Source organism: Cantharellus anzutake (assembly GCF_015039405.1).
Source record: "Cantharellus anzutake strain C23 chromosome Unknown EI90scaffold_32, whole genome shotgun sequence".
NCBI lineage: Eukaryota > Fungi > Basidiomycota > Agaricomycetes > Cantharellales > Hydnaceae > Cantharellus > Cantharellus anzutake.
Genome location: NW_024066982.1, coordinates 113,215 through 123,951, shown reverse-complemented (window position 1 = coordinate 123,951; position 10,737 = coordinate 113,215). Strand labels below are relative to the sequence as shown.

At 45.4% G+C, this 10,737-nt stretch overlaps 1 protein-coding gene across 1 annotated transcript; it reads right to left on the bottom strand.

The window, feature by feature from the left end:
• Nucleotides 1-252: 252 nt before the first annotated feature.
• On the bottom strand, nucleotides 253-715 carry EI90DRAFT_3125369 (uncharacterized protein; the record flags this gene model as incomplete). The annotated part of the gene is made up of 3 exons (XM_039063822.1): nucleotides 253-307; nucleotides 358-608; nucleotides 671-715. The coding sequence occupies 3 exons, from the start codon at nucleotides 713-715 to the stop codon at nucleotides 253-255; spliced, it is 351 nt and encodes a 116-aa protein (XP_038914630.1).
• Between the last annotated feature and the right edge of the window lie 10,022 nt (nucleotides 716-10,737).

The following is a 10,737-nucleotide window of genomic DNA, read 5'->3' as shown; positions in this document are numbered from 1 at the left end:
TATGGTGAAAATGGTGGATTACCATGAAATTTGGGGAAGTGGCAACATGAGTTTTGAGAAAAAAAAAATTAAAAAAAATGTGGAAGTTTGTCATGGGCATTGGGACTGTGTTGGAGGCTTGAGTGTGCTTGTTGGAGCCTTGAAAAATGCAATTTTGGCCTTGTTTGTATAGTACTTGCTGTGCCCTCCTACCACATGACCCCTTATATACATGGACTGTGACCTGACACCATTGTACCATGACCAGTAACCTTACCTCTGGGTCTGAGAGGGCATGAGACTTGAGGATGGAAAGGAGTCTTCTTCCCTGTAAGGCACTTTTTTGAAACAGCTTAAACCCTTTAGCCTTGAGCTTACATTAGGTCAAGCATCAAAGGAGGAAAAACACCCTTGTCTCCTTCCATGTAGCCCATCAAGACATCGCCCTCCACAGTAGGACAAACAGATTCATTGCTGGTATGTATCTGAGGGGAGTGAGGAAAGTGAGGAGACCAAGCTGGCTCAAGAGCCAGGTGGTTCAAGACCTGAGGTGGCACCAGGGCTGCTGGTAGAAAGTGCAGCAAAGTGTCTAAGGTGTAATACTGAGCCCCAAACTGAGGCTGATATGCCTAGTACATTAACCTAAGGGAATAAACCATCACTGGCTACAATAGAGGGCATGGAAACACACAACAGCAGATTGGAGCAGGGCCAGCACCCCTCTTGTCAGGGGCATGAGAATCCCCTATGGAGTTAGGAAGAAGGAAAGGCTTCACTGAGATGGCAGGCTGGGTGATCTCTAGTGGCACAGGTAGCCTGATGGAAGATGTGTTGGCTGGCTCCAAAGATAACAAGCTTATCTACTAAGGAAGCACTGCTTGGCTGCCATCTGAAAAGTTACAAATCCACTGCATCACATGATGCCCATTGCAATGTGTTGCAGTGCATTTCAATGCCTTAGCTCACTGTTACAATGGGTGTATCAAATGTCATTTCATGGTGTATGACATTGTAAATGACCCCATATTTGTGTAGCAACAAAATAAATGTATTTTTCAAAACTCTAGGCAGGATACCAGCTGTCAGAGACCAGATTGAGACGAAGGAATGTCTCTGTGGCAGAGGGCTTTGGCCTCAGCGACTTATGCCAGGAGTGCTGTGCCAAGTTACACATCTGTGCCCTAACTTACTTACTGGCAACGAGAACTAAAGGGGGTCAACTCTAGTTGATTTTATTACTGAGGTGTAACCTATGTACAAGTTGAGTATATATAGTTACAACGAGGGCAGGCCTGTAAATGGTGGGGCTGAGCAGAGTGGAGCTAATGGAGTTAAACATTAGCCAATTGAATATTACCGACAAGTCGGGTTATGGGGTTAGCGGAATGGTAGGCGATAACCCAGAAACAGAAAGGAGGGATAGGCCCAAAGGTGGGCTTGCAGGGCAAGCGAGTGAATTGCCCAGCAGAGGCAGGAGTGTGCTAGTGGATGCTGCTGTCCGGAAGCCTTCGGGGCTCCATACTTAGGGAGGCATAGGTAATATATTGAAAAGAGGGGGGGGTGGTGACCATTGAGGGAAGCGGAGGTGATTGCGGAATACGGGAGCTCCAAGGTTAGTGAAGAAGGAGCGGAGGTAGTCTGGAGAGTTTGGAGGTAGTGGAAGTCGATGGCCATGTATGGATATGACACCAGCCCATTTTCCAATTTGGTTCCACACTCACTGAAGGCTCAACAAAAAGGTAATGCATATCTTGGCAACCAGCCACTAATGGTTTGCTGCAGAATGTTTGTACAATTATTCCCCTGAGACCTTTTTGAGCAATAACCAAAATTGCTATTTTTGGTGGGTTTAGGTTTTTCACCTTTATATATCATTTACATGTTCACCATGATAATGGAATAAATTGGGTCCAGTAATCTCAGGCAGATTGGGGTAAAAGTTAGACATCCAAAAAGTTGGGTCTCTTAGTTGCCAAGTATGTAGTACTTTTTGTTGAGCCTTGTTTTCAAGCAAGTGTGGAACCAAATTAGACCATGTGACCACAATACCAAAAACAGCACAAAGTGCAGGGTGGTTGGAGGTGTCAGAGGTATTGGAGGTTGTAAAGATAAACAGATATAATACTCATGTGTGATTGTTATCTGCCCAAGCATCCCAGTGAGAGACTCTTCTGTGAGGCCCCTAAGCTTTGGATTGCCTTGGATAGACTTCAAGACCCATGGAATCCAGCATGGTACTTGTTCCCATTGCCATGCTTGGGAAATCAATGATGGTGTATTCTGTTAGATCGGGCAGATTCAGATGATTCCGGAACAGAATTGGAGACTTAGCATGGAAGGACCCCGGCCCCAGCGACCCAGGTGGAGCACTGTGCCAGTGCTGGTTGCCCCAGGGGCCCCCAAGGGGAAGTCTCTTAGGGGGGAAATCAAGTCAATTTCGGACTGAGGTTACAAGTTACTAGAGGTACATTGTATATAAAGGAGGAGTCCAGAATCAAAAGGAGCAAGGGTAGTCTGGAAGGAGACAAAGGGAGCTGGAAGGAGGAACAACACTGAGGGTCAAGGGTTTGACTCAATGGTGTTTCCCAAGGGAGGAGTGAAGGGCCAAGGCCCAAGGGGGAAGAAGGAGGATGGGAGTCAGGAATGGCTAGCTGACTGAATAGAAGGAAGCAGCAGCCCAAATAGGAATGAGGGAGAATACCAGAATTGAAATGGGACAATGCAATAGTTGCAAGGTCTGAAGTCAGTCCAGAAAGTCCGAACTTGGAAGTCAAACTCCAGAATATTGGTAAAGGTAAATAAATGGAATTGGCTAACCAATACAATGGGTATAAGCAGAGGTGGGGTCAAAGTCCGAGGTCAGAGCTAAGACCAGAGTTCCGAGTTGGAGATGCAAACAGGATCCAGAGTGGAGGTCCAGAGTTGGGAGCATAGTTGCATACTCGTCTGGAAGGTGTTGAGGTTGAGGTCGGACCAAAGGTGGTGTTGGAGCCAGAGGTGGGATAACCTCTTGGGAGTCGGCAAGGAGAAGGTGATGGAAGGGAAGTGGGGCTCTGGAGTCAGTTTTGGAGTTCCAGGAGCCTGGAGTGGAGGTCAGGATTGTATGGATATGACATATTCACTGATTGCTTGCATGAAGCAACTTGTGGGTTGTTCTTTTCAATTCACATAGATGTCACCCATCTTAACCACATGTTATAGCTCTTATTGGGCTATGGTTTGCAGTGTACTTGTTGCTGCCTCATGGCAGTCAGGGCTTGTGTGTTAGTTTGTGCTGAGTACTCAGCACACATTGGGTTTATATACATCTGCATCCACTAGAGACCAGTAGATCAGGCAACCAAACAAAAAACTGAAAGAATCAAGATCCAGAGGTACAGATCAAAAAGGGACCAAGATTGTGTGGGTGTAGGAAGGTTGAAGAATCAACAAGTTAGAGTAATTAATGGACATGTGGCCACATGTGGCAAAGTGGGGACTTTTAACTCATATATGTACTAATTGTGCCAGGTGACCATTTCTCACTCTCTGATTGGCTGTTATGACCTTCCATACATGGAAATTTCCTTATAGGGTAGGTTCCCAATTGGGTAATTTCCATGTTTGGAAGGTACCATATATAAGGAAATTTCCTTGTATGGAAGGTACAGTCATCCATATATTATGACTGTTACAGCCTCCCATGTGCTTGTTATCTTGCTTTGTTAAAAGCTTTTGACACTGCAAGCAGGCTAGGAATCTAACCCCCTAAATGCAAGCAAATTTGTGGGGAGTCCACTATGTCCTAAGTTGGTCCTGGGTTTGGTCCAGGTGCTAACAAAAACAAAACAATCACAAAAACTCAAGAAATTATGTGCCCCTGGTCCTTGGACAATTGTCAGGGATTCCTTATAAAACTCAAGGAGTCAAGCTTAGAATTCCTTTTGTAGGTGGATCTCTCAGTACTACTGTCTCTCTGTAGCTGAAAGGGAGGTCTCTTATCCATTCCTACATGTACAGGGTCCATAAACACAAGGAATAGTGTAAGCAGGCTAGAAACCTAACCCCTAAATGCAAGCAAATTCATGGGGAGGGAGTCTACTGTGTCCTAAGTTCCTCCTAGGCTCAGTCTGGGTGCTAACAAAAACAAAAATATCTTTAAGAATTACATACCTGAAGGGTGTCTTACTTGTTTGGGGACAGTATGTTCCATTCCCCCATTTGCCTCAGGCCTCAGTTGGTCCATCTAAGTATACGCTTTTAGTTGCTGTATATTGACGGGGTAGAAGTAAAGGCTGGTCTGCCTTTTACAGCTACCCCGAGGGTTTATATACATTCTAATACATTCTCGGCACAAATAAATAGAGAAGCTTCTGCAACGCTAAATTAGTGTTGTGACATAATTATCAGACAACACAACATCAATTGATGTTGTGGGCAGAATATAGACATGGGCCGGGGCCTCACATCCTCCTCCCTTGCGATATTAAATCACAGACAGGGTACAAGCATATACAAGGGGAAAACAAGCATTTTAAATTTGACCTTCTACATATGAAGAATGTATGCAAATGGGGGCACACTCATTACAGGAGGCTATAATAGTAGTTTGTAGGCGAAGCCCACTTAGAGTTTCTCCTGGAACATATGCACCCAGATCTCGACGACAGAGTTGTCGATGATGAAGCGACTTTCTCGTCACTGTGAGTTCAGGGAAACACTGTTGAGAATAAGTCATTAAATACCATCATCGATAGTGACGATGTTGAAAGTTGAGGTCATCGATGGTGTTGTGGGGACAACTCCATGTACCGCAAAAAGTCGGATTCTGCAGAATTTGGCCACAAACACCCACTACATACCCGCTGACACTCCCGATGCTCATTCTATCACTATCCAACACTCCATACACTCATTCCTTATTTTTCCTTATTTTCCCCATCATTCCCGACAACCCCAAGCAAAATTCCCATGCCCAACCACGCCGCCAATTTCACCCCCTCCCCACACCTCAAGAACTACTGCACCAAATGGGATGAATAGGGGCTCGTTGGAAAGCTGGAGACGAGGAGGTTGCTGACGGGAGGATAGGCGGGCGCTGTGGCGAAGTGTTGTGGAGTTAACTTTCACAATTCCCATTTCGGACCTGTTATCATATATTCCCCATTCATTCATATTTCTTTTATTGTTTCTTTGTTCCCAATTGGATATTCATCATTTACGGTTGCCTAACGGCCCGTTTACATTCCCCCATTCCATTCATTCCATTTCCAACTCATATAAAATAGATAACAGCTTGTACATAACAAGTTAGTACTGAATAGACCCGTGAAGGGACAAGCAGAAGTTACATCCAAGTGGCAAAGATGCCATCCACAACCCTAACACCCCCTCTGAGTTAGTTGCTTACATCTAAGACCCCTCTTATCAGAATCCTCAGCCTTGACGTCCAAGAGAGACGTAGGTGAGTGTTTGTTTGAGGTTCTAGCAGACCCGGTAGCGCCCCAGGACCAAAACCCGGCCCCATGAACTACACCCATGCACACTACCACCCTCCCCCTTCTCTCTGTCTCGAGTCTAGGCGATAGACCCGTTACAATGGCAGAATTGTTGTCAATGAAGAGGAAAGTGAATAATCAATGACGACATTGTCATTGATGAAGGAGGAAAGGTACAAAGTAGATAATCAATGACAGCATTGTCGTTGACGAAGGTAAGAAGTTATTAATCAACGATGGCCTTGTTGTTGACGAAGGTGAGTAATCAACGACGGCATTGTCATTGATGAAGGTATGAGGGGATCAGTTCCTCATCCGTTTACGCAGTGCAGACCCGGATGGGCCAGAGCTGGATGGGCAATTCGATGTGGTCCTATGAGTCATCATGGACCTTGCTGCGTCAACAGCGACATCGTCGCTGAGATAGTTGTCATCATAGTGACAAGTCTCAACATCAGATTCGTACACCGACGAGTGTGCATACATCAGAGGGGGGTACTGCAGCGGAGGGTTCAAATATGCCACAGGGTGAGGGCTCGCATACATCACAGGTGGGTTTGAGTACAATGTTGGGGGAGGATTCAAGTACATAAGTGCTCGTTCTTGACGCTGTAGGCAGGATAACCTACTATACCCTACACTGCCAGTATTTTCGTGGTTTTACGTTCCTTAAGGATTTCCCATATGTGATGATCACCTACCAATGCCAATGGTGCATAAAAACATTTTATTTCATTTTATTATGGAGTACAATTGCACATAACATGCTGGTACTGAATTGGTCCAGCCCAAAAACTACGCTTGGCGCTATTGGGCGCCGAGAGACGATCAAGGGCTCAGAAAATAGAGAAAAATCATAAATATGGATTCCCCGAATTTCATCCCAATCGACCCAGCCATTGTGGAACAATGGTGGTGATGATTTCTCATCTTACTGTGAGGTTCCGCACAATGTCAAAAGGCACATGAGGGTGGCAGTGTCAAAAGTCCCATGTGGCAGAGCCGAGATCCATACTTCGGGAGATCATGAAACTGGTTTTCAGCCCAAAATGGAAATCACAAGCCATACTGAAGTAAACAAACAACCAAAATGCACTCTGGAGTGCTCAGAAAAATTCAGAAAAATCACAAAGGATGCATATGAAGATCCAATTGACATGGGGACTCTCATGGACACTTTGCGGGATGTCTAAACCTGCGCACGGGCCTAATTTCACAATTCTCACACCCACCACTCGGTCAAATCTCAACCATTTGGGACAAGTTTGGTATCGGGAGAAAGCTACGAACCTGGGGAATCGAATGGAGAGGTCAGGAAGGGGTGCTACAGGTAGGAAGAGACGGATGAGTGTGGTGTGATGGTGGAAATTGGTGGAGGATGGCAATTATTAGTGGATATGGCCCGCTTATCGCTCCTGTCTTTCTTTACTTCCACGTCAGCTGTTGGACTTATCAGTCGTACTTAACGGTCCACATGGTGTCCATAGCAACAATCTTTTGCTTCATATTTTCTTTTCATTTGTTTTTCCACATTATTGCTGTTCCATGTGTTTAAAAGCTCTGTACACGTAGGAATGGAAAGGAGACCTCCCTTTTGACTACAAAAGAGACTGTAGCGCTGAGAGATCCAAGTAGAAAGAAATTCTAAGCTTAACTCCTTGAGTATTATAAGGAATCCCTGACGATTGTCCAAGATGGACCAGAGGTACATAATTCTTAACGAGTTTTTGTGATTATTTTTGTTTTGTTAGCACCTGGACTGAACCAAGCTTAAGACATCCCAGACTCCCTCCCCATGAATTTGCTTGCATTTAGGGGGTTAGATCTCTAGCCCGCTTGCAGCGCTGTGCCCAGTAACATGTTGGTGCCCTAATTTACAGACTGGGGAGTCTTCTGGAAAGGGGGAATGATTTTCTAACTAGGGTATCTGGTATCTACAAGTCTAGTATATATAGATACAATGGGAGTCTAGGTGGTGGGCCCATAAATGGCAGGGACTGGGTGGAGCTGACATAATGGGGTCAAGGGTTAGCCAACTGAATATTACTGGCAACTCAGGTTATGGGTTTAACAGATAATAACCCAGAAGTGGAATGGAGGGTGCAGTCCAAAGGTGGACTTGCAGGGTAGGCAACTAAATGGCCCAGTGGGGGTGGGGGTGCACTTGTGGATGTCAGAGCTGTCTGGAGGCCTTCAGGGTTCCATACTTAGGGAGGCATAAGTAATATATTGAAATGGGGGGTGGTGACCATTGGGGGAGTTGGAGGAAATTATGGGATTTGGGGGCTCTGAGGTTGGGGATGGCAGAGTGGAGGCAATCTGGGATGGCCAGAGGTGATGGAAGGTGGTGATGGGAGATGGATATGACAATGACCATGCTGAATGCAACTCCCCTGTCCTTCATTTACATGCATGTTCTCAGGTTAGCAGTTCACAGGCACAAGGATGGTATTGTGCATTGAGATATTTTTGAATTTGTTTCAGTGTTCATGTTATAATATGGCCATGAATATCTATATATGTATGTATGAGATTATGACATGGTTCACCACCACTCCTCCTTGTTCATATAAAGACTTGCATTGTCAGTGAATGGATTGAAGAAGTCACCTCAAGTCAGTGGGATTTGCATCCAATACCCTCCTTCCATGACCATCACATAATCTTTGACTCCATCATGTAGCTTGACTTGTTCTTCAATGTACTGGTGCCAGAGCCAATGCAAAGATGCAATCATGGCCATAATGCACCTGTCTCCGCATTTGATGGAGATAGGAACAGGTGTCAGAAATGTATTGACACTGATTGTAGGTACAAGGAGGCTCACCAAAAGGCAGCCCAGGAGCAAATGGTGGATCAATCTTCACCTCCCCCCTCATCTCCCATTTCATCACAGGAACAACCCTCTCCTGCACCCTCTAGGCCATTATCTCCTCTGCCTTCATCCTCACCTCCAGACCTATCAGATTCACAGTGGGATCGGCTCAATGATGAAGATTTGATGAGAGGATTTACATCTGCAGTATCTGCCAATGATTGTGCTCTGTTAAAAAAGTTCTGAGAAGAGCTGACGAAGGTTCAAATGGAACACTGTGATGCTTGCCATGAGACATGGTTTGACTTGAAAGTCAAGGATGGACATTGTGCAAAGTGCAGAAAGGATGCGATCAAGTATAAAGCAGCATATTCCATGGACCCAGGCTGCAAGCCACAGTTCATTGTGGTTCTTTGGAGCTCACACAGATCAAGGAGATGCTGCTTACCCCAATTCATGTTGGCATGCAAGCCCACACTATGTATGGTGGACAGATGAAGTATTCTGGACACATTTGCAACTTTGTCCATGATACTTCTGAAGTTTTCCAGTTGCTCCCCATCCTTCCTGAGGAGTGCAAAGTCATCCAGATCCAATGGGAGGGTCCAGATCATGTCCTTGGTCATGATGTCCAGCATCTTTACCTTGTTCGGCACCATGTTGTTCAGCTGTGGTTAGAATGGCTTGTTGTCAGGGGACACCCAGTTATCCGGCCCCCCTTTACTCTAAGTGATACCAATGATGTAATTGTTAGCTGAGATTGCGTGAGATAATTACGTAGTTAGAACACAGATATAACTCATTGCACTATATTTGCTATCATGTCACCCCTTACCTGATATTCCCTCATTTCCTGCATCATCTATCTTCCTATCTGATGTCGTACTTCTATCGGTTACCATCTGTTCCCAATGTAGCTGTGCTCTTGTGAGTTAGCAGAGCTCATGTATATAAGGCTCTTATGCCAGCTAGGCTAGCTCCCTAGCTTTGATATTGACTAGTTTCCCAGGGATATCTTTACACCACGAATAGACACGCAGACTCTGACACTTGTTGAGCACCACCCAGCATATCGACATGTCATTATTAGCCAGGAGAATCTGTCCCAACTTCCAGAAAGTGGTAGTGTCCAGCACCACCTACAGTCCATTAGGATCAGTGAAGCAGGTGATGAAGGAGATGATATCTTGGGGCCATCAAATGGAGATGAGACTGATGGAGCAGAGGGGGAGAGGGCACTTTTCACATCAGGATTTGTTCCAAATGTGAATGAGGAGCGAGTCTCTGAGCTCCAAAACTTGTGCATGGCAGCACAGGCAGGACAAGGGCCTATTCTCATGCCACACATTGAGTCCCAGCTGATCAATGAATGGCATGACAGGCTTTCCCTAGCCTCTTCCCTTCTGGCCAGGCAGACTTTTGCAGTCCCCATCGAAAACCAGTCTCATTCTCTGAATGGGCTTCACACCTCATGCAATATGAGGATGGTCACTTTGAAAAACACCCTTGCTTTTGCTATTGGGCATTGAACACAATGATGCACACTCAGGCCAAAAAAGACTCTTCATGGTATCTTACCACTCACCCAGATGAACGACAGTGGACAGTTGAGCAGATAAGGGAAATGGTGGCAGATCTGGGCCTGACCAGCTGAGGGAACTAGCAAAGCATGTCTCCAGATCAGGGGTGAAACTTGCTGGAACTAAACCATTTTGGATGGCATGTCAGAATGAACTCACTGCCATGATGTATCAGCTCCATTCACAACTGCATCAGCTGCAGACCTCCAATGGCCAGACCTCCACCAGCACATGCCACAGTGGGCAGAATCACAGATGTTGGGGAGCAGGCAGCCTATCAGAAAAGGCAAGAAGACTTGAATGACAATCCTGCCATTGCTGCATACTACTTTGTGAAGAGATGGGAAACTTAGTTCTCCAAAAAAAGTTCCAAATTGTTGATATGTGGTGGCAGTAAGTCAATGAACAATTTACTTGGTACTGTTGTCTGATTTGTATCAAATGTTTAGTTATGAGTGGCAGTTTAGGGGGAGTAGCTATGTCCATGGCTTCATCTGGTTGAGGAATGCACCACCTGTGGATGATTTGGACCTCAATGATCAAGAGTCAATCCAGAACTTCATTTCTTTCTGGGATCCAATTGTGTCAACCTGGAATCCTGATATGCATGCCTTTTCCGATCAACATGCATCCTCACTATCCTATACTTTACTAGAAAAGGAACTTGGAGAACTCCTTAACTGTGTTCAGCATCATTCCAAATGCCCTTCCTCATATTGTTCACAATGAAATAAACACACAAAGGAAGTGCAGTGCTGAATTGGCTTCCCAAAGGACCTTGATGAGCTACTAATTGTCAAGGATGAGAAAGGGAATGATACTGTCATCCTGGGATGGCGTGGAAACATTGGCTTCCATCCCATGACAAGCTTCAGTGCTGTTCTGG